The 25769-nt window shown below is 33.4% G+C and overlaps 1 protein-coding gene across 2 annotated transcripts in view; it reads left to right on the plus strand.

Moving 5' to 3' along the window:
* The window catches only part of CACNA2D1 (calcium voltage-gated channel auxiliary subunit alpha2delta 1), a 504082-nt gene that overhangs the window by 411351 nt on the left and 66962 nt on the right, over window positions 1–25769 (plus strand). For both annotated transcript variants that reach the window (XM_081243691.1, XM_081243692.1), the window contains 6 exons: window positions 898–1056; window positions 5899–6003; window positions 18511–18589; window positions 19490–19539; window positions 20699–20788; window positions 24456–24533. In XM_081243691.1, coding sequence (XP_081099817.1) covers window positions 898–1056; window positions 5899–6003; window positions 18511–18589; window positions 19490–19539; window positions 20699–20788; window positions 24456–24533 — 561 coding nt within the window. The remainder of the gene's footprint in view (window positions 1–897; window positions 1057–5898; window positions 6004–18510; window positions 18590–19489; window positions 19540–20698; window positions 20789–24455; window positions 24534–25769) is intronic.

Genomic DNA, 25769 nt, shown 5'->3' on the forward strand with positions numbered 1-25769 from the left:
CATAGCAGAGTTTATAAATGATAGGACGATCCCATTCACTTTAGCGCCCTGATCTTCTTGCTGGAGTCCTATTCTTATCTTTTTGGAAATATCCAGTGAACTGTGTGAACACTTTTTATACGGTTGCTGAAATTACTTTGGTGATCATTCTTAAATTTTCAATTGGGGCAGATATTATTGGAGTTTGATTTCTCCTCCTACAGACTCTTTGTTGTTCAGGCCCTTATCACTCACAGCAGTAACTCTGCCGTGACCTGCTAGCCCTTTCTCTTGCCTCTGTGATTCCACTGCATTCCCTATATAACCGCTAGAGTGATAGTTCTGAAAGGCCACTCATTGTTCTTGAGTCCTTCAGATTACTTTCCTGTTTTAACCCCCGTGGAAAGACTACCATCAAATTTTAAATTTACTAAACGTCTTTTCCTGTCATTCTGTGTACCACTTTTCCATTTAGCGTTTCCTCATGCGAGGCAAGTAAAATGCTCAGTTTCTCCCTGTATTCTGTGCAGGCATCATCATATCATTTCTGCATTCTGAATATATTTCATTGTTTGTTGAGAGTTTTGTGGATTTTTTTTATTTTTTTTGTAATCTAAATGCTCATAAAATTTGAGAGCTGGGAGGGACCTCACATAACTCAAATCCCAAATTTATAATCAGGGAAACCAAGCTAGGTTCAGGAAAGTGTCAATAAGCGACAGGCTAATACAGTAGAGGTTGGGGCGTGGATGAAAATTACTGTTTGATCTTTAGTGCACTTCTGTTACCAATCTACTCACTTTTCTTTTTGAAAGAGAAAGCAATGCAGAAGGATTGAGAAGTATAACACAAATTCAGTAAATATTACATGATTGATTTTAATGTTGGTTTATACATTTACCTTTTTATCTTTTGCAGTTTAACAGCAATGCCCAGGATGTAAGCTGTTTTCAGCACCTCGTCCAAGCAAATGTAAGAAATAAGAAAGTGCTGAAAGATGCAGTGAATAATATCACAGCGAAAGGAATCACGGATTATAAGAAGGGCTTTAGTTTTGCTTTTGAACAGCTGCTTAATGTAAGTATTAATACTACCCCCTTTTGTCTTTTATTATTGAATTGTAGGATCTGAATTTCAATATCCTGGTAGTTACAGCTCTGTAGGGTTAGATAACAGTTCTGTTTTTCATTCATTTAGAAAGCAGATGTGTCTAGGCAGTAGAAATGTTTGAACTTTTTTTATTTTTAAATCCAAAATTCAGAAGGTTTACAAAATGTAGATTTTCTTTTTCTTTTAGATCTTTTCTTCTACTCTCTTTTTTCAAACTATGTTTAAAAAAATACATTTGTAAGGTAATTATTCAATTTAATTTTGAAGAAACACTGGAAACTTAGTTGACACATTTAGAATATCATCTCTTTTGTCTTATCTCCATTAGTACTGTATTTATTTGGAAACTTGTGATCTCAGTCATCAAATGGTTTCTGGAAATATTTCAGTTTTAAACATCTAGTTTGAGTCTTCAGGTTGTTCCTAAATGTATAGAAAGGTCCAAATGGTTAACATCAAGGTAGACAGGAAGAGCAGAAATTCCTTCCAAAGGGAAAATTCCCTTGAATGAATCATCGATGTCTATAGTTAGGCTTTTAAACTCTGGCACACCTACTACCTGTCCCGCATCGTAACAATATTATAACATGAATCTCACACTGCGGGCTAGTACTTTCACATGGCCATGTTGTCTGTTTCATTTGAACTATTTGAAAGCAGGAGCTATCATTCAGGTTTGTATCACTTCTGAAGCAATATTACTGAAGTGGTTCAGAGTATGGACCTAACATCTCTCTGCCTTGGTTTCCTAACTCGGGTTGTGTAAAGAATGTCCACAGAATCTGTGGACATAGCAAACCACATAGAAAAGCACGTGAGACCGTAGGCTGTTGAGTTGGTGTTATAATTCATTAATAACTAGCATGTGGCCGGGACAGAATCAGCACATAATTCCTATCATATTTGCTGAGTCACTAAATAAGCCCTTATATTTGGTCTTTTCCGCAAACTTGATTTCGTCGTTCCCGAAGTAAATCTTCTAAACAGTTTTCAAGATCTCTGATTGGGTGATGACTCATTGATGTGTTCATTCAGCCAATATTTATTGAGTGCCTCCCAATTTATCCTGTCACAGTGCTATTGCTGAAATTCCAGACATAAACAAAACCATTTGTTCTCAAGAAGCTCGAGCCTAACATGCTAAATCATCATTTCTCATATAACGTGTTAGTGCTGTTACAGGGTATTCACGGTGTGTTTGCTCGGAGCAGCTTGGGGAAGGGGGCTCCACTTACCCAAAGGAGGTCAGAAAATTGTTGCACTTCCTTGAAAACAGGATTTTGAAGAATGAGCAGAATCTAGGTAGGTGGTGAGGGAGATAAAATGAACAGCATCGACAAAGGCACAGAAGCATGGGGTGTCATGCACATTGAAAGAATTGCAGGTGGATTGGTGTGGCTGGGCTATAAGCAGGAGGGGAGAGGTGATGGAAATGGAGAGACCACGAGCTGTCTTTAAATGAAGTGTGTAGGAGCAAATGAAAAGCTTGTGGTAAGAGAATGACACGGTCTGACGAGTGTTCTACGTTAAGAAGCTATTGTAGCAATCCTGGTGTTGGACTAGATGTGCAGAGATGTTAAGGCGAGTGACCTGATTGGGTGGGTAGGAGGGGTTGCTGGGAGGGGGAGGGGGTGATTCCAAGTTCTCTTAACTGGAAAACTAGGTGGATGGTGGCACAGGAGTCTACAAAGAGGGAATGTGAGAGTAGAATTTTGAATTATTTGGAGTGTGAGGTAGTGATTTTTTTTTAGTATCATTCGATAAGCAAGTAAGGAGTTAGGAAAGCAAAGAAGTTCCACACTGCAGTTTTCAGGGGAAATTATCTTTGGTAAAATGTGTATGATTATTAAATAATGTATGCTTATTAATAAAAAAATGAAAACTCAAAACTTTAAAATTCAAGCGTAATTGATCATTAGAGTGGGATATATTCTTTCTGTAGTAAAGGAATTTGAAAGGTTTTTATATTAACTTTTTTTCTCTTGAGTCAATAGTCAAGTTTTCTAGATCTTGGCATTTTAATTATTCCTCTTAGTGTTGTTAACTGGTCTCACTCAGTCCTTCCTATTCAGGTTTCTGTTGTGAAATGATGAGGAGGCGTCTCAAGCCTAATGTACTATTTCAGAGGCGGTCATGTAGAGGGGCCACGTTAACTCCCACGTTCATTATTAGTTGCTGATAAAATATGATCTAACTCCTATTGGCCTCTCCCACTGCCTTTACCAAAGTTGTAAATGATTTTTAATATGTCCTCAGTAGTAAGCCTCATGTGTTCTGCTTTCCACATGTCCCTTAGACATTGCAATTCTTCATTTTAAAATAATTTTCCCAAACGCCATGGCTTGCCTTGTTGAGCTGAAGCATGTTCTGTTACCTCTTTCAGACACTTCTAGTCTTTTTCTCATCATGCAGTGCCATTCCTTCTCTTTTGTTTGTCCCGGCAAGGTTTACCCTTAAGATCACTGAATCAAGTGTCAAATAGAATTAGACGTTAAGATTTGAATTAGTCTTCAGTTAGCATCTCATAAAATACTGACAAATATATTAAGATGCATTTTTCCAAAAAAATTTTATTGAGTGCATACGATAGATGCTGTGCCCCATACTGTCCACACAGAGATACAACAGTGTGTCATGAAATACCATATTACCATAAATTACCAACCCTAGCTGTTGTATTTTTATTGACATAATCAGTTTCTTTCCTTTGCTTAGTTCCTTCCAAGCCAGTTATGTATACTTGTTGTGACTGTGTGATTCTTTAGATAGCTGCAAACCCAATGAAAAATTGCTGAGATAGACTCTGCTTTCCCACAAGTCCTGAGGAAAAAATGATGTTGAAAGCACAACATTTCTGCATTCCTCTTTTTTTGGGTGTCTTAAAGAATGATCAGCAAGACTCAATGTGCTAAAAGTAACTTTGATACTTGCATTTAGTGATAATAATAAGAATACCTCCACTACTTCAAAAAATGAAACCAAGTTCTGTTCTAAAAACTTTAGTTACTTTATCACTTTTCTGAGACAGTCCTTTAGGTAAATATTATTTTGCCCATTTTACATACGCAAATAGAAAACACAAGTCATCAGAGAAACTAATTTTAGTTTAAGGGACTTCAACACCTTTCACAAAATTATTTTGATGATAAAATATGTAAATTTTTGTATGGTCACATTTTCAGATAATTATCTTCAAAAATAAGAATGGTGCTTGAATGTGATAAATTGTATTAGTTAATACATGAGTTTTCACAATGCTTGGTTAAAAGCCTTAACTCCCCATGGTCTAATGGCCTAGTCAACGGGGTAAGAATATATGAAACAGGATCTTTTCATCAGTAGAGCAAAATTTTGTCTTCATTAACTTTTCCCATCCCAAATGGGATTTACCTTTTTTGACAAATAGGAATAGGGACCTTCAATAAGCTTAAATACTATAGGAGAATTAGTGATTTTTTAAAAAATGTATTAGTCACTTAAAGACCAAGACTGTGCTGTCCAGTGTGATAACCATGATCACAAGTGGGTTCTGCGCATTTGAAATGTGCCTGGTCTGAACTGAAATGTGTTACAAGTACACACCGAAATTTTAATACTTACTATGAAAGAAAAAAAGTATATTATCTCAGTAACTTTTATATTGATTTGATGTTGAATTGCTAACATTTTTGAACGACTGAGTTAAATATGTTATTAGAATTTCAGATATTTCTTTTTATTTCTTTAATGTGGCTATTAGAGGGTTAAACTTACAAATTAGGCTCACATTGTATCCCTTTGAATATTGCTGAACTAGAGGGTTGACGTTTTCGAAGAAGCTGAGCATTCATAAATTAGTGTGAATCTTTTGTTCTCAACGCTTTCACAAACACATTTCACAACAGTAGAAAGGCTGAGATTATAATTTCAGACCTAAAAGAAATACAGCTTTCTAAATTAATTGTGCGTTTTCATAGCCCTTTGATGCTAATCCATTGTTTACCTAAATCCAACTCTATGGGGACCTTAAAGAAAGGGTAAGAAAGGACTTACCACTGGAATTGAGTCTTTCAGGATTAGAATATGTGCGGCTGCTTGCGAGCAGATAGGAGAATATTCTGGAAGTAGCTGTCGACATTTACAAAGATATGAAAGAGCACTGGGCATTAGGGATCAACACTGCAATTTCAGAAATGTAAAGTGAATAAAGTAAGATGAAGGAGGGAAGAGAGGAACAAATGTTTGTGAATAGATTGAAAATATATGTGAAAAACTATGCACATTTTATTAATATTATTTATTTGTTTCTCGTGTAAATTATAGGCGTATAAAATTGACATCATGGTCATTAATTAATTTAAAACCCATTTATTAATTAACCACTGAGAGGTTATTATGTGCTAGGCATTCATCTAGGCAAGGAAACAACACTGAACAAAAACGACACAAGTTTATGCCCTTTTGGCATTTAACATTCTATTGGGAGAAGCCAATAATAAAAAGACAAATAAAATATATACTACATGTAAACAAATGTGAAATGCTATGGAGAAAAATAGAGCCTGGGAGGGGAAAGTTGTCAGGAAAGTCCTCACTGGTAAGGTGACCTTTGCTCAGAAGCCTGAAGGAAGGGAGACCCGTGGGTGTTGGGAATGAGGCAGAGCCCCTGTGTGGGGATGCATAGGTCTGGCTTGATCCAGGAACTGGTTCTTAGAATTGACTTATTGAGCAGATACTTCAGTCAGTACTTGCAACCTGTGCATGCTCTTTCCATATTGCTTTTATACTCCCTACCTTTTATTATGAATGATATACATTTTTTTTTAACAGTATAATGTGTCTAGAGCCAACTGCAATAAGATTATCATGTTGTTCACGGATGGAGGAGAAGAGAGAGCTCAGGAGATATTTACCAAATACAACAAAGACAAAAAAGTGAGTGTAATTGTTCCAGTGTTTTAAATTTAATAGTAATTTAGGCTGTTTTTAAAGAGAGAGTGGCGGGGGTGGTGAGGGAAGACATTTTTGGTTAAAACATTAGTGTGCTGATTATAAAGTCATACAGATGGATTTTAAGCTAATCACTGAATTAAATGTTAGATATCTTCTCTGAGATTCATAAGTACCTTATGACTAATTCATTAATAAAATAATTTGAACTTATAGAAGCCTATATAGGAATATATTTGTTTCTTTGTTTGTTCTACTGCAGAGGAAAGTATTGTAGAAAGACCTGTTCTGTAAGTTCACCCATGTGACTGAACCTACTGATAGTGTGGAAAATATCAAATGTAACTATTTTTTCTAGCACTGCTGCTATCAGCTTATTTCAGTTTTCTGACTGGCTCTCCATATTTTGTAAAAGAACAATGATTCTCAACTTGTTTTCTTAAAATGCTAAGGATCCATAAATAAGTAATGAAAAATTATAACCTATATCTTGTGTTTCCAGAATTTCAACAGAAATTTTATGTTTCACAAGGGGACTCTTAAGGGTAAAATGGCAATTTACTTGGCTTTTAATTGAAATTTTTACCATTTTGAGAGGTGTGACTCATCATTAACTCTAATGAATTGTTTTATATGTGTGTGAGGAATTAAAAAGAGAAAAAAATGTATATTAATACATTTAGGTAAATATACGTAAGTTATATATTTTGGCAGGCAAAATATTGTGAATAATGGGGTAGAGTATTGATGAAAAAATCTGGGACACTTTGAAATACCCTTAGGTACTTTAAAAATGATTGGAGTTGAAAACATAGACATATTGGGTTGGCCAAAAAGTTCATTCAGTTTTAAGTAAAAATAAAAGACACATTTTTCATTTTCACTAGGAACTTTATTGAACAACATATTCATTAACTGAGTGACCTTTTTGGCCAACCCAATACATATAACTTCAAATTATTCACAAAATTTTTTAATACTCAACTCTTTGATATTGCATATGCTATTAAAGTATAATGTCATATGACATAAGTTTAATGCAAGGGTTAAGTTTTTTTAAAACACCTGGTGACTTTGATTATACAGAAGAGCCATTCCTTTTGAAAAAGTTGATGAATGGACTGAACTGTTAATAGACTATGAATATTTTCAAATGGTAACTTGATTTTGTGAATATTTGTTTCAAAAACATCAGTAGAATGAAAAGTAATGGGAAGATACAGATGTATTAATCTAAGATGTAGTGTGCATTACTTACTTTATTTAGTAACTACTACTCATTGTTCAGAATCCTGGGCAATCATCACCCCCTGAAGGATGTTCCTGACACTTTCCTCCCACTTCAGGCTCGTGCTCTGATCCCATAGAGGGCAGTGTATTCAACCCTACGCGTCCCTCACACTGTATTCTACCCACAAAATCTCTTCTCTGTTCCCTCTCTAGATGACAAGGTCCTACAAGACTGGGCCTTTGTATTGTTTAACTTTGAACCGTCAGCATCCTGCAGAGAGCACAGATTCAGAGATAGTTCTCAATACATGGCAATAAGTAACTTGAGTATGTCTAACAAAAGTTGGAAGCGTGATTTCTGTTATAGAACAAATTCATAATTATAGAACATAACCTGGAATAAGGACTATTTCGCTTATTTAAATATTCTCAATAATGTAACATTACCATGATTTGAAGAACTCAAATTTAATAAAATAAAGTTAGCCCAAATTGAACTCTATTAATATAATCTATTTATCTCAATATTCTACTAATTAATCATACAATGATAATTTGGAAGAGACTTCTTTGCATCTTATAGTCATAATTTCAAGTATATTTTATTATTTTGTGATAGAGGTGTATAAGTGCAAGCCCCACTACTTTTCATTTTTTAATGAATATAAATTTAGATAAGTCTTGTCTTTAATTTTGTTATCATCTGAACCAACCAGCAGGAATATCATTCACCTCTGGATATTTTTCTTCAAAAAAGAAGAGTTTCTTAAACAAATATGGCAATGAATGTTACAACCTATATCATAATTTGTGCCTAAGATATATTCTGATTTCAAAGAGTAAAAAAAAAAAAAAAAAACTTTAACAGGTTTAAATAAAAGAATTTAAATGTATAAAAAGAGAAGAAATTTTCATCTAAACTTTTTTTCTTTCTCTCCCCGAACTCTGTTTGTATATAGAATTAACACAATAATATGTCTTGGAGGCATATCATAAGTTTATTTTTTTCCTTTTTTTTAAATATAAGAGGTTTTATGCCATAAGGAAAACAATTGTATTCTACCCTCTGTTTTCACAAATTGTTCAGTTGATTGAATATATGAAGAACTAACTAGTTGAAAATCATTTTTCTATGTATATATCCTAAAAATGTCCAATCTAAATATTATTATCTTGAAACACTGCTTCTCATCCCCTTCACCTTTTATAGGAACTCCACGTTTTAAACAAAGGCATTTTGCAACATGCTAAACCACATAAGAAATTATTCATATTGAATTCATTTTTGTAAAACTGACGAATCTAATCTTACTCAACAATCCTGCTGTTTGCCTATGCATGTTTCTGTGCTTTAAGGACACACACTTCTCCTAAGGACATATAATTTTTGTGAATTCCAAAGCAACTATGAAAATTAAGTAATCAGTGCTTAGTTTCTGTGATTTTAAAATAAATGTATGATTAGCTAAGAAAAGTTAAGATGTCCTTGGAATTAGGTACTACATTTTTTTTTTTTTTTTGCTGTACGCGGGCCTCTCATTGCCGTGGCCTCTCCCATTGCGGAGCACAGGCTCCGGACACACAGGCTCCGCGGCCATGGCTCGCGGGCCCAGCCGCTGCGCGGCATGTGGGATCTTCCGGGACAGGGGCACGAACCCGTGTCCCCTGCATCGGCAGGCAGACTCCCAACCACTGCGCCACCAGGGAAGCCCCTAGGTACTACATTTTTTATGTGAGTCTTATTTCAGTGATGTAGTAAAGTTCTGTGATACACACTCATACATGTATACGTACTTACATACCCAGATATATGCACACATATTTATATCTGTTTTAAATGGACATTCCTTCTGTCTATCATATCTCCAGGAACAAGGGACCATGTGTGTAACTTTGGCTTAGCTCTCTTATGTAAAGTTCAGTGAGTAAATTCCGACAGGTAGTTGAGAAGTGCTTAAGGCATGAGGAGGTAGAAATCTGAACATAAACTAATTTTTCTAAATCTTCGCAAATTTGCTAAGAAATACTAGGAAAAAAATAAGACAGTCAATTCTGGGTGAAGCTGTGCACACACACATGTGTGCATGCATACATTTTGTTTTTTTAAAGATGGAAGAGCCAAGTCATTATTATATGTTAAGGTTAATAAAGGGATACCCAGACAAGAAATCTTATAGTTACAAAACAGAGAAAAGATAATTGATGGAGACCCTTGAAAGAGGAGGGATTGAGAGAGATACAGAGCACAGATATCTGAATTGGACAAGTAGGAATTATATTTCTGGAAACATTGTTGTACCACATTTCATACGCAGTTTACTTCAAGTTCAGTGGCTTTTCGAATTTCCTAATGTGGGAAAACCACATTAAACACAAAATTTGTCTCTTGGTATTTGTATGTTCTGTGTCCACTAACAGTGAAAATAGATGATGGCAGACAACCACTTTTAATTCAGTTATATTTTTGAGTGTATTTGTACTTTGTCAAGACAACATTTACATAGTTAATTGTTTATGCCAAGGGTGTATGTGTGCAAATAGTATGTAAATGTACCAACTAAAAACAGTGTTTATATGTGTAAGAGAGGTTTTTTTCCACCATCTTCAAACATGGCTTCAAACGGTTTTGGGTGAATTGTCAAACCCTTTCTAACTTTCCCTCCTTATTCAGACTTCTCTATACCTTCCATTCATCCACCCAGTCTGAGAGATTTGCTGCCACAGACACTGATATGGAAGATCATTGTCTATCTTTGTCATCTAAGGATGGGTATTGGTATGACAGGCCAATTCTTTACCTGCAAAATTCATATATTACATAATAAGTTTATCAACTCAGAACTTCACTAGCCACATTATCTTTCAAATGGCTGATGTATAAAACTGAATTTGATAGAGTTAGTAAAATAAAAACTTTCAATACATTTAAAAATTCTATATTCGATTATAACTTTATTTTAAAGCATGCTCTTCAAGATAGAAGTTCCCTTGTAGCTTAAAAATATCAAAATTACAAAGTCACAAAGTTTGGAGAGCTTTTAAAGAAAAAAAATCTGAAAACGACTCTTTGAATCCTACTTTCTCCCCAAGCCTCTTGCTTGACATTAATGTGGCTGCTGAATGATTCATTTAAAGTCATTTTTCATCCAGATGACATTAGAAATCATTCAGAGCAACCCAGGTAGGTGCGATGAGATACATCCAGAGAGCTGATGAATGAGGCTGCAGATATACAGCACAATTTAATGAGGCCAAAAGGTTTAAGAATTAGAACAAAATGTTTGGGTTCTTTTGAAATGTATTACTCTTGGGAATTAATCTACCTGATTATAGATAGGTACAGTTTAAAACTGAGTCCATGGTAATCTCCTCATACAGCTGTTCCACATTAAAATGCATTCACTTTCTAATCTTTACCTGCAACTATGCCATTCCTTAGGGCTCACCCATGTGTACGAGACTTCCTTAAAAATGGTGCCAAAACCAAAATGAACTCTATCGTAGAGTGCAAACAAATGAATAAAGGAAAGTAAAACCAGACACAGAGTTGAAAGATAATTCCCAGACCTAGGAAAATTAAAAATATTTGATTTTCTGTATAATAGCAAAGGGATTTTGGTTAGCAGTACACACTTAAGATTGTCTAGCCAGCTAGAAAATAGTTCTCGGACTCTTAGGTTAATTCTCAGAATTAATCAAAAATAAAAAGGCATTCAAAATCTGTAAAATGAAAATTTCAAAATAACTAGTAAATCAAAAGAGAAGAACAAATGGGAAGAAAGCATATGATAGATGTGGAATAATTTTTAAAATAAAGAATGCATAGCCAAAGTTATAATTGTCTGACAATAGATGCATTATTTTTTTTAATTCTTTAAAAAATGATTGGCAGTCTTTTCTATTTTTTTGTCAGATCCAAAATAGTAGAGAGAAATAATTTATAGGCTACAAAAATCTAAATCAAATCACAAATGGCTGAATCTGCATGTGTGTTTTATACAATAAGAGTGAAAACTGTCAATTGCTTTTTCAACAGATTGTAGGGAAAATAATTCATGGCAAATAATTCATTGCCTTCTCAATTGTCTCTGCCTGGCTTCTCCATCAGGAAAGAATGAAGCCTTTGGAAGGAATGTTCAAACATGTGATAATGAAGGGCCTTCAGACTTGTAGAATATTTAATACTGTTTAACAAATACACTGCTTCTGAAAAGTTTCATTTCGTGTATTTTGGCACTTTCAACAGTTTCCAAAAGATTTTTCAGCTTTAGATTAGGAACTGTACCTGTGTTCTAAAAACCAAATATATTATTTATGCTGGACTTATGGTATAGCTGAAAACAATAATTACAAGTAACACTGGCCCAGTAGAAAGATGATCAATTTAAAATGCATGTGTGTGCGTGCATGTGCATGTGTGTATGTGTCTTTCTCTCTGACAGATTTATTTACACTTGCTTTCTTAGAATAAAATTAATGTTGATAATTCATTGCCTTCAGGTACATTCTCTTCAGGTCTGAGTAATATTACTTCCATACATTTTACAGAGTCCTTAATTTAGTAGCTAAAACAAATCCAATGAAAAATGAGAATAAGTATTACATTAAGCACAAAATATATCGCAAGACTTAAGCCACAGAGTGCAAAAAATGCACTCAAAATAATTTCTAGGTAGAATTGTGCCACCTAAAATTGGGATTGCCTTTTGTTTGTGTGAAATCTTTCTACCAGGAGAGGCACTCTGTTCTGCTTTTTCTGTGGCTGCCTTATTCTCAGATTGAGAACTCTGCTTGCCATGTATCTCTGCACAGGTATTCCCCGCTCAGTCTTTCTAGTGTGGTCTCCTTTCCTCACACACCTTCTTTATCGTTCTCTATTTCAGCACCATCTTTCCTCTTTGTTTTCTTTCTCCTAGATTACCATTTTTATTAATTTAATTATGTATTTATTCACCTGTTATCTTGAACTCTCCTCTATTAAAAGCTCCATGAACTAGGGGTTGTGTTAGTTTGTAAACCTACCATTGACTCCTTAGAGGCTAGCAAGGGCTTGATTCACAGTGGTTGCTAAGTATATTTACTGAGGATGCCCAGCATAGATAAATATAAATATGCAATAAGTAAGCTCGAAGGTAAACTATAAAACATTCATAAATGTTAAAAAACTCAATAACTTTGCTCTTTTAAAAGCAAATAATTTAAAACAATTTTTTCCTTATAAGTGGAAGGTAAAGTGAAATTTATGTTCCACTCTTGGATATGTCATCTTATAAGTAAGTAGGGAGGGCTTAAGTTTATATAAAAAACAATTGTATTGATGGCACCTCTCCATTCACCCTCATCAGTCCAACACATAGTTTTTCATGAGTATTCTCATAATTAGTGTCAGTGAAGTATTTAGCATTACCCAAGAAGAACACCTGAAATAAGTCAGTATATTGCTTATTTCCTGGCCTCTGCTGACAATAGTCTTTGCAGAGCTATAACTGCTTGGAAATGAAATGTGTCCATAGCTTATTGCTCCTGTGCCAAGTACTATAAATGTATGCAGAGGGAAGGGAAACTCAAAATTACTTCCTTATAATCTGATAATGCAAGGGTGATTCATTATAATTGTTAAAAATTTTAAACACCAACATAATCCTGAGGCATGTAGCTATGTTACGTACGCACATGCAAGAGATGTGAGCGAGATATCTGCTTGGTGCTTTAAGATCATGTAGGCAAAACCTACTGCATTTTGTTTTCCTTTTTTAAAGTTGCTTTGTGTGATTTACTCAGACTAATTCAAAGGTCACTTATGAAATTCTTGCCTTCGTCAGACCCTGGGCAATTCCATGCAGATATATCTTATATGGACACAATGGCATTTAGACAATATTGGCTCGTTTTCTTTGGAGTTTATTGCTAAATGCAATAAAACAAGCCAAGTTTGTTCCTTTGGGAAGGTGTTACTTCAAGTTATTTTAAGTTCTTTTTAAGGCACGAAAGCCTAATATCCCACTAATGGAAAATGTTACCTCATTGAATTCTGATAGTTTGACTGTAGGAGACATTGTAGTCATCATCATCGTCATGGTCATCTTTATTATCATAGATAATATTTATTGTGCTTATTATTTTCCATATAATACAAAAGATTTTCATGTATTACTTCATTCACAATTGTAATAACCACATGACAAAAGATGTTTATTACCATCAACATCATCCCCATTTTGGAAATAAAACCAAAATTTGAGACGTTAAGGAACTTGTTAAAAGTTAAACGGCTACTACGTGGCAAAGTCAGTCATTTAAGCGATCTACAGTCCAAATTTCATAACCTCATGTGGAATGCACTGTCTGGTTGTGTGTGTCTCTCTCTCCAGGGCAGGCTTGTGGCCATGCCAATCATCATTTGCCCACCCAGGATCTTTTCTTCTGGTCGGATAGCAAGGCTTTACTGCTAAGGGACATATTTCTCACAGCCTTAAGAGGCTAAGAAGGATTAAACTAAGCCATCAGATCTTTGCAGGCTTGTAAGAACCTTTCAGATCATGGGCTTTATAAAATAAAGTGTGAAAGGTGCATTTGGACACTTTTATTTATTTCATAATGCTATAAAACTAGAGATGTAGGTTATTTTAAATGCTCTGGATTCTGGTACACTTGTGAATTATGGAAACCACTGTAGAATTTTCTCCTAAAATATTCAGTCCAATCTAGTATTTTTATAGGCTTCATGCCAAAAATTTTAGTACGCACAGTAAATTAATAAAACCCATTTCTGACATCATTTTTCTAACATGAGTCGATAGCTGAAGTTTTTATTTTAGTTTTATTGGCTTTCTTTCTTCATAGTCTCATTTCCATTATTCCTTGGAGATTTGCCTATTGTAAATTAAACTTGAACTCTGGGTAACTGATAATTGTTGAGGTGACAGTTTCCAGTAACTGGGTTCTGCTGGGAAACAAGAAATTCCTATGGCTTTTAAAAATAGGTTGACCCTGTGGTTTTGGAAAAATCTTAATTGAAGACAAGTATTTTAGTCTTCAACAAACAAGACAAAATAAAAACCAGAGTAGCGGAAGTCTAGAACTGAAGGATAAATCTGTGGTGTATTGTAAGAAACCAATCAATAACCCAATTTGCTGTTAATTAAAAGTTTTCTCTGATCAAGTATCCCAGGCTTCACATGTCAAATTTACATCTTGGAATTATAATGTTCTGTTCAGAGAAAAAATGATTTTTGAACCAACTGAAGGCCAAATTATATAAATTTGCAACTAATAATTGAGACTGATTTTCAATTGTTTTAAGTTTAATTTTATTAAATATGCTCTCAAATTACAATTTATTTTGTGAATATTCTTATATAACTAAGCATGAGTCAATAATTATGAGTTATTTTCATTCTCTAGGAATAATACAGCACATAAATGGTTTAAGTGTATTATACATACTTTAATTTGCCTGAAAAACTTTGCTCATCTTCACTGAGCAAGTCAGCGTAACATAAAAGAAAAAGATTATGAATTTACCATGATATAAGTATATGAAACAACCCAAATTATAAAATGCAAGACATCTATCAGTCCGGTTTTGGCTCTATTATAATAATGAACTGATTTATATGTCAGATGATATCAAAGTTTGTCTTATGTCCCTCTGGGAAAACATTAAGACCACTCATTTAGCTATTTAATTTTTTTTTCATTTAATATTTATTTCTATTTCTGTATAAGGCACTATAATAGATACAGTAGTGCAATCTTGGAACTGTTTTAACCCTAGCCAGCGTTTATTCAATATTACCTTCGCACATTATTTCTGTTAGAGACCTAGACTCCAGTATTATGAAGAATATTTTTCAAAGCCACCTATAACTGTGTATGTTTCATATATGACCCTCACAGAGCTGAACATTCTGAAACATGGCCTAAAATCAACCAGTTCAGGATCATTTAGCAAATTTTCTAGGAACATTTCACTTAGAAGTCTCCAGTATGTATTTGTTACATGGATCTCGTATTGTAATTATCAATGTAAAGTTAACTTTACTTTAATGAAGGCCTGATTTAAAGTAATAATTTGCTTAATGGAGACTTCAGATGAAATATTTCGCTTGTATGACTGCACATTGTGTTTCAAGTTATTTTATATGTCATTTTATTTGTTTTTATGTAAGACCATGTAAATACACTAATAAGAAAAGAACTCTAAAAATACACATCATTGAGAATGTAATTTACCTTAATTTCTAAATCATGCCTATTTCAAGGAATCACTTTATTTTTTCCTTTCCCCAGAATTATAGCTAAGGAAAAATGGTACACTTAAAGAAGTGAAAACCACCAGAAGAATGAGGGGATAGCAATCATCTCTGTGGATTTGGCATCTGGAATTTTAGTTAGTTCATTAACTCTTCCATGGGGTGGCAGTAATATAGTGTGGAATAGGAGGAATGAAACTATCTAAAACTCCAAGTGGAAAGTTAGGATATAAAAATAATCAAATTTCACCAATTCATTGTGTACATGCACTATGAAATGTTGAATATCACACCTCCTTATGAAATCAATGAAGTTAAAATCCTTATTACATAATTAGCTAAAATGTGTAAAGCAAAGCCAAATTCAGCATGGGTACAGCACCTGGGATTGAAGTAATGTTTACGTTGATTTTTTTCACTGTCATATAAGGAATTAAAAAGTGTGAATGATTTATATTAACATTTTCTCAACAAAATATATATTTATAAAATCATTTTAGAAAATTCTAAGATAATCTATAAAATCATTAAATTTTTACATGCATATGTTTTGTGTGTATGTGTGTATCCTCCAAGAGAAAAATAAGCGTTTTAGAAATATTAGAAAGATTTTGTAAATATTGTAATGGTAAGGCAGTTGCTGAAACTATAGAAAGGTCGAATTTGTAATTTTTAAAATTTTAATAACCATTGGTAGGAAAATTTCAGAAGAATAATGTCTTTAAAAATGTCTAGGGCCTTCCCAGGTAGTCCAGTGGGTACGACTCCATGCTGTCAATGCAGGGGGCCCGGGTTCCCGATCCCTGGTCGGGGAACTAGATCCCGCGTGCGTGCCGTAGCTGAGTGTCCACATGCCACAACTCTTCATTGTGGCACAACTGAGAAAGGGGTAAAAATTATATATTTGTAATATGGGAATGATTCAATCAGTTAATGCAGCCTATATTCAAATAGCCAGGGAGGGACCTATGTGATAAATGAATAAAGAGAGAGAGAAAAAAAAAGCCCAGTGTGCATTAAAATTTTATTAAATTATAATTAATTATGACAATGTACACTTCGACACCCAGCTCTGATGCGGAATTCCTCAATTTGAACAACCTCTGAGGTCTCCATGGAGACCAACGATGGGGGTCAGGCAAAACTTTTGTAGTAAAGAAATAAAACAACAAGTTTTGTTGTTGGTGGTGGTGTTTTACTAGTATGATTTTTGGCTGAGTTGTGTTTATTTGGACTATTTGATGAATAACATCAGTCAAAATAATCACATGGTGTGTGTCTAAGTGTAGCCTCTATGTTATTAGAAATGCTTGATTTCTAGGGATGTAGATATAATAATTCATTTAGTCTCATTTAGTCATTTAGTCTTATTATTTATTTCTTTGTACTGAAAAGTATTCTATGGAACGCTGTCGTGGTAATAGGATCGACCAGACAAAGCAGTGCTTTAAACTGAAAGTGTGAGACATGCTTTCAAATGTTAATTATGAAAGCCATCCCCAAGTGCTTTCTGGAGCATCTTGATTGTTTCCCTGCCCTGAATTCACGTGACAGTTTTTTAAGGTATGGCAGTTAAATTGAATTGTTAGTAGGGTTGCCAACCTGTTTATAAAAATATTTCCATTTAGGAGTAAGTTTTACGATGTAAGTAGTGACGCTACATTGAAATACATAGCCCCCAAAATGACCCAGTTGAAGATTTTAAGGAAATGAGACTGCATTTTGCATTTTGAAGGATTGAGAGAGAGAGAGGTAGGCGTCACCAATTGCTGTTAAACTAGAACCAATCATTTGTCCTTACAATTTGAGGTGATTAAAACTCTGACGTATGGCTTCTTACATAACTAGCCGAGGCAAACCCGGATGACCTAAGGGTGGCTCATGTAAAACTTTACAAGTGAAACAATATCCCTGACGTACATTTTAGGGCAAAGATTGTCATGATGTGATCTCGGTGCAGTCAAGACCAGCAAAAGAACAGAGAACAGATGTGAAATCTCTTTTGAGATTTGTGCTCTGCAGTTGTGCAAAAGATGAAACAGATGAAACGGTTAGAAAATGTCAATTCAAACAGTCAGTCGACATGAACTAGGGAAAAGCTCTTAACATAGTTCAAACCAGACCATAAATTCATGGAAAAGTGATTTTCTGCATGTTTATCTTTAGAAAAAGCTAAAATGATCAACTTAGAGTACCTGTTTACTTAGATTACTAAATTGGTAAAAATCGATATAAGTCAAATAGCCATTTTATTAAATACTTATTGACATCATTGAATTTATCTTCTATGCTTTTATACTATTTAAATTCAGTGGCTTCCAATGAATATATAAATTACTATAATTAAATACTATCTCAATTAAATTTTTAAACATTTGCATATTACATATTAGAAACAGTCAATATTTTGATTCTTTTTAAAAATGCTAGGAGCTTAAAATATTTATCATATATGCCAGTCATCTTTTATAGAAAGTAAGTAATACAACTAACATCATAATCATACATGTGCATCCTAAGTATCTCTATGATGTGAAAGTAGTGAAACCACCAAGTATAATGCCCTAAGCAGCTAAAAGTATAATGACCGCCTTTCTATATACATTTTTATAATCTCATACCTATGAAATAGGACTTTTTTTTTTTTTGCAGTGACTAAATATGGGAATAATATGTCTTAACCAAGTGAGACAGGTGAAGTTGGGTTGAACCTGAAAGATGCCATTTCTACTAATGAAACCTTAGTCATGATCCTGCCACAGGATTGACATATGGTGCAGGGCACCCAAGTACTAACTTAAATTTAGTAACTGAAGTCTATATTTACAGTAGATTATGTGGTTTCTCTCCGGTGCCTTCCTGAGTGACTTAGTGGCCTCAATTTTTCTTGTCACATTAATTAACTGAAAACCATGCTTTTACATGTTTTTTTTATTTTAGTTCTTTTGTTTTGCCTTTCAATTAAATTTTATGCAGCCTAACATATACCCATTTTTCAATTCACCAGGTACGTGTATTCACATTTTCAGTTGGTCAACATAATTATGACAGAGGACCTATTCAGTGGATGGCCTGTGAAAATAAAGGTAACAAGTCTGTTTACTTGACCACATTTTATTATAAGAAGAATTTGGTAGTTGTTAGTTCTACATCTCATCATTTAAAATACTCTAAAGTTATAGCTAATTTTTTATAGGAATCAAGGCAAGCATAAGATGCTGAAGATGTTTTCTATTTAAAAAACACACACATAAGAAACTTTGATATTAGTGTTACATTACATAAAAATGCAGACATCTGATCATATTGTACATTTATCAAGGAATATGTTTTATTGCATGATACTAATGATGCTTATTAAATATAACTTGACATGAAGAATTAAGAATGAAAGAATATCTGAATTATGTAAAACTTAGATATCAGGAAGTGTGACACAATATGTACATTTTTTTCTCTGAGTGGTTAAATTATTGTTTTTTTAAATGTCTTCTTATACATTCCTAGGTAATTCAAACTTTGTGTAGTGAACCTATATTTCTTTTATAATCAGACAAAAAAAAAAACATGTTATTTGAAAAATGCCACATGGCAATAAAAAGAACGTAGATTTATTCTGAAAGCAATTTTTAGGCAGGTATTTTATATGAATATAATAATTGTTAGATACCCATCATTGTGTATTTTTAATAATTTCTTCAATGAAAAAAAATTGTAATGATACCAGGCTCCCTACTGCTTTGTAGAAAAATAACATTTGTTTTATATAATCTATGAAATGTAGTGAAATTTCTCATAAAGCCTGTGTATTTGCCATGAGAATACATTCATCAAACATTTTCCAGATTTATCAGTGGTGTTGATATTTTAGTGTTTGCTCAGTTAGAAGTGCTCAGTGTCTCCTACAAAGCCATAAAATAATTTTGTGGTCCTTTATTATATTGTAATGTATATATGTATAAATCTGTATATATATTTTTTTTCAGGTTATTATTATGAAATTCCTTCCATTGGAGCAATAAGAATCAATACTCAGGTATGTTTTTTAAAAATTGTTTAAAGTATTTTTTCAAACTAGGATATTTCTTCGCTGCTTTAAATATGCTCAGTATGGAGAAAATGGGTGAAAATGAATAAATGATTCATACTATTCCATTTGTAATAAAATGATGAGTATCATGGTAATGTACCGGTTTTCATTTCATTAAGGTTCCAAGAGTTTTTAAACATCCAAAACCCAGGCAAAAACACATGAGTATTTTTTTTCTTCTCAGATGTTAAAAACATAATAGAAAGTAAATACAATCAATTTACTAACAATCTCATCATATAATTTCAACTTGGTTCTATTGCAAATTATTTAAATGAGTTTCTCCAAGTTCTAGGTACAACATAGAAAAGTAAACAATAATTATTACAACTTACAACAAGGAGATGATTTTTCTACAACCATTCAGTTGAAAACATGCTTGTTAAATAACGAGGGAGATTGAAGCAATTAAGTTAATTTAAATATATATTATTTTTAAATATTCCTAAATTGCTGCTTAAACTCATTAATTCTAAACATAACTGAGGGTCTACAAAATAAACTAAGTCAAAATTTAGCACAGATAATGTGGCATTTGTGGAAATGAATACTGAATACATTGAATTTTGAAATGAAACAGCAGCTGCATTTAAGCCTGATGTCTAGATTTGGCACAGTATTTCATGTATTTTTTGATCTGTTTAAATATAGTTTTGAATTTCAGCCAAATAATCTGTGATATGAAAACAAGTACGTGGCTGCTTTATTATTTCAAATTTGTGTAGTTCCATCCAGTGAATAACAGAGCCTTAAATAGTTTAGATTTAGATTAGCATAAAATAATTCACAAGGAACCTATTTCACTTATTGTTGGCTGAACCTCAGAAAGAGAATATTTTGTTAGTAGAAAAAAAACTGGGGTAGATACATTGTATAAATAATATAAGTCAAATATTGTTGATTCTAAGTATGCAGACATACCATTTATGGAGTACACAAAGTAGGAATTGAATGATTATATTATTAACTTTCTTAATAATTTTGATTCCATCTTCATTTTTAACTCTAGATAATTTTTTCTCTGTGGAGTTTTGTGGGGGTTTTTTAGCATTGCATTTCTAGTTTTCAACCACCGTAACTCCTTTTTATGTATATGTATATATAGGAATATTTGGATGTTCTGGGAAGACCAATGGTTTTAGCAGGAGACAAAGCTAAGCAAGTCCAGTGGACAAATGTATACCTGGATGCACTGGTAAGCTAGGCTGTTCAACCAAAAACTGTCACAACAAAAGCACACAGCTGACTTCTGTTTCTTTCTAGCTTCCGTTTCTCTTTTCCTGTTCATGAAACCCTTTCAAAATTCCTTCTGTCACAACCTTCTTTGCTAGAATTTAGATAATTTACATAAAAACGTAGACATATGTAGTGAAGAACCACAGATGTAAAGTGCTATTTTTCAGTTGCCATTGAGGATGTAGAATTTCAAACCTCTAATCTTGAATTTAAGACCAGTTTGATAACTTTTTGAATTTTTATGTAAAAAAATACTAAAGTCACATGAATTAGTACCTATTACTGCAGATTTTGAACCGGAATTGTGAAGAAGGTATTTTTAAAATAGACTTCAGCTAACAGAAGCATGTATATCCTCCATATCTCAAACCAGACTCAACAAAACTCAGAAGTACATGCAGTTAAATAGAAAGTATCTTACCCTATCCTGGAACAATCACAAACCTAACCACCTCTTCATATATAATTTCTTGCTTTAGATTCAACCCCAAATATTTTTGGAAATAGCCATTGAAGTGATCAAATCTGGTGTGAAATAACAAATAAAAACATGTTAATTTGTCCACTACACAATAGAAATTTTAGTACAGGTATGCCATCAAATTTCAAAGCAGTGGTTTTCAACTGGTGGTAATTTTACCCCTCAGGTCATTTGGAAATATCCATACGTATTATTGATTTTCATGACTGAATAGGGAGGGTTTGCTACTGGCATCCAATGAGTAGATGCCAGGGATGCTGTTAGACATCCCACACAATGCACAAAACAGTCACACACACCCCCAACACACACACATACACACACACAACAAAGAATTATCCAGCTCAAAATATCAATAGGGCCAAAGTTGGGAAATCATGTTTTAATGTAATTTTTACTTTCCTGGTATGAAAGTTATCAATAGTAATTATCATATTTAAGATTTACTCATATGCTTAACTTAATTAGAGAAGACTTTATTAACAATTTTACTAATGTAATATATTGGAGAGACTTAAAATATTAAGCCCTGAAAAGTAAATGCTAATTCAATAACCCCTTTTCCTACTTGGAGTTCAATTATATGCTGATACTACTTTTCTGAATGCAATGATGAACCCAAAGGGCAGAATGCAATCCATTTAGAATTACTTATCATTTGGTTCTTGTAAAATAAACATACACAGGAAGTTAGAAGAAAAATAGGCACTATTAGCAGCAGCCTTGCGTGCTGAGAAAGATAAAGTGAAGCTTGCTTACCTCAAGCCCTCGCTAAAATTACTGTCCAGTGTTCCTCCTTGACATCACATATTTATTTAAGGTCACATGGTCAACTAAATCTATGGTCAAAATGTTTCACGTATCCAAATCCATCACAGGACAAAGTATGATAGGAGGAGTCAATAACTATGCCCTGTTGTATTTCCTATGACCAGAAGTTCATTAACCAGCATGTCTGCCTTGTTGGTGAGGTTCTTACTGATAGCACAAATGACTTTAGGAAGAGATTTGGGTTCTAAATATGATGTTCTACCAGCTGAAAGTAAATGTAAAAAAAAAAAAAAGGAAACAAATGAAGCAAATGAATTGTCTAGTCAGTGGATATACAGAGCATTCATTTTACTGACTTGAGAATAAAAAGTGACTCATCTTTCATTTCTAAGTATTTGTTTATAATCTCTGCATGGAACAGCTTCAAAATATATGCTGGTCAAATTAACAGTTATTTTTAGAAGAAAAAGGTAAAAATAATCCAACACAAAATGTAATGAATATAATGAGAAAAAGGAAGAGAGCTCTGGAAATCAGAAGAAAGAAGGCCATATATTTGGGGATAGAGCAGAGTGAGGTTAAAAAGACGGTGTCATGTTAGCTAAATATATGAGTCTAGGTAAGGTTTCTAAAATTGGTGATGAGTAGTGAAATCAGAGAGGGGAGGTGCAGTATGAAAATTGGAGAAGTGCTGGGTATATTGAATAAATGATACCTCAGTCACTTTTGGAGATAATGGGAGATGAGAACAGAACCAAGACTGGGACAAAATTGTGGAGGGTTCATTTTATTTGGGAGACAAAGTGACGTTCTTTATGTTAGAGAGATGAAAAGAGTTGCACCCTAGAAACTAAACATCAAATAAATTCCAGGAGGCAGAAATCTTATTTCTCTTTTTTTAGAGACTTGCACAGTGCCTTGGAATAGAGTACAATTTTTTTGGTCTGCTTAATGAAGGAGGGAAAAAATGGAAGTCAGGCACAAATAAGTTCATCCATAAATTTGTCTAGTATGTTAGAAAACTAGTATCTCATTTGGGGAGCACATATTACCATATTGAGAAGCAAATTATGGTATTCTCTGTAAATGTAAAAGTTATGCAAAGAAAAAGAGTGCACCCATATATACCTTATCTTATACCATGCTACCATTTTTAAAACTGTATATATACACATATGGTCGGTCCCCCATATCCGTGTGTTCCATGTCTGTAGGCACAACCAACTGCAGATTGAAAACATTCAGGAAAAAAGAATTTCAGAAAGTTCTTAAAAGCAAAACTTGAATTTGCTGGGCACTGGCAACTGTTTACATAACATTTACATTGTATTTACAACTATTTACATTTATTACATATTATAGTTATCTAGAGATAATTTGAAGTCTATGGGAAGTTGTGCATGGGTTATATGCAAATACTACCCATTTTATATAAGGAAGGGACTGGAACATCCATGGATTTTGGTGTCTTTTGGATACTAGGTTTCTAAATTATCTGTAATCTGCCTTTCTTTGAGGTGGACAGTTTTCATTGCAAATATTAATTTGCATACTCAATTAAGGATTTTTCATGGTCACATGTTCTTCCTTAGGATTAAGTAGAAAGCCAACATGTATATCATACAGCCAACATGTATATCATATATCATACAACCAACTACATGTAGTCATTTCCTTAATTTTAATTATTTTTATTATACTAAAAGGCTTCATGACTGGACTTTCATATTTGATGCTTGCAGTTGTCTTGTCTGCATCATTTCACTTTGTCAAAAATCACTATTTTAGAGAGTATTTAGAAGCAATATTGCTTCTTTTGAACATCATAGTATACTTACCTAGAATATCCCAGAGATGCAGTATCAGTAGCATGTTTTTTTTTTCTGTTTATAATGTTATTCTGCTACACATCTGTGGTTTAGCATGAAGCCTTTGGCTTAGGGCATGAAAAAAGTTAAGAATGAAGCAAAAAGAAAGGAAGGTTAAATAAATCATTTGAAACAATATTTTAATATCACTCTGCTCATGGTGGTCCCAGGTATTAGGTGAACTATCACTCACTATGAAAGAAAGAGTGGAGAGGCAGGGTTACTGAAATGTTTAGTGTAATTTGATTTTTATACTTATTTGTAATGCTCTGTTAAGAGTATTATTTTAGATGTTGTGTGCTTAAAGAACCGCCTAGTAGATCCTGCTTATTTCTAAGACATTTCATTGCCTTTTTAAAAAGTAAGCTTTCAAAATCAATTACTAATTTTTTTGTGACTGTTTATAAAGTAACTAAAATGCACTGTCAGATATCAAAAACTAATGCAGAATGATAAAGTTTAAATTGTAATTTTAATTTGACTTTTCTCTCTGAATCTATTTTAAGGAACTGGGACTTGTCATTACTGGAACTCTTCCGGTCTTCAACATAACCGGCCAAAATGAAAATAAGACAAACTTAAAGGTTAAAAGTTAATTGATAAAATTAATAATAATAAATGATAAGCTATGACGTTGAAGCTCAGTGTGGATAAGATATTTCTATAAGGAAATACATACAATGTAACTGTCTCGTGAGGCGGGAAGTAAAAGGCAGCAGCTGCCTATGTGATAACCACCTGGGAAAAAGGAAATGCAGGTCAAGTTCTCAGTTCCCCAGCGCCAAGATTCAACTTAACTCTTTTTAACTATGACTTGATGAGAACACAAGTTCAGACTCTGGGAGTAATTACAGGATAAATGGGCAGTACTATTGTGTGCACATTTTTAAATGCATCTAAGATATCCTTGGAGTTCAGAAAGAAAAATCCAAAGAAAAAAACCATGATGATGTTTGTATCAGGTGTATAGGTACCTTTTTAGAATCACTGCTCCTCCAACTTACATTCAAAGGATAGTTTTTTTAATTGTCATGTAACTTAAGGATCTGATTTAAATGATAGTTCTCATTATTTTTTTCTATTTTTTTTAAGATTCAGGAAAAATACTTAATGAGTTTCATTAAAAATCTTAATTTCTATAGTGCTGGTAATATTGTCAGTGTAATATAATGCTACCAACTTGAAGTTCTACAGGTTTTGAAAAATATGTCTCTTGTACCTGTTAAATTGTCTCATTTTTTAAAAAATACTTTTGATTTTAAAGTAGGTTTACACTTCTGTTTCTTAGCTTACATAAGAAGGAATTTAAGAATGTGGGAGAAGTTAAGATTTTTTAATGCTAAATACTCATTTTATAGTTCAGTTGACATTCCTGATTTGAGGGAAATTTATTTCCAGTTTATAATGAAATGAAGTTGGTTGCACTAAAGTATTGTTTGTTCACTTACTATAAATGTCAGTGGAACTCCTTATTTCAATAATGTGGCCATAGAAAACATTGGTTATTCCTCTTTGGGGGCCCATTACCATTCTTAACTATCTGCTGGTTCTAGTCATCATAACTCAGGAAGGAGTAATTCTCTAACTCCTCATGTAGATTATCTAAGGGATTGCTTAAATTTGGGGTATTTGATCAGACTAGGGTTGATTCATGGGAAAAGAGCACAGTTGTTGACATGACTTTCTCATTCTGTGTGCACCTGCACAAAATTTAAAATGTTCTTGTGATAACCATTAACTGGATTTTATGATTTTCTTTGTAACATTTTGATTTATAATTTATATAATTACATTTAAGATGAAAAATCCTGATTCTGAAT

Source organism: Mesoplodon bidens (genome assembly GCF_964165515.1).
Source record: "Mesoplodon bidens genome assembly, chromosome: 9".
In the NCBI taxonomy this organism is placed as follows: domain Eukaryota; kingdom Metazoa; phylum Chordata; class Mammalia; order Artiodactyla; family Ziphiidae; genus Mesoplodon; species Mesoplodon bidens.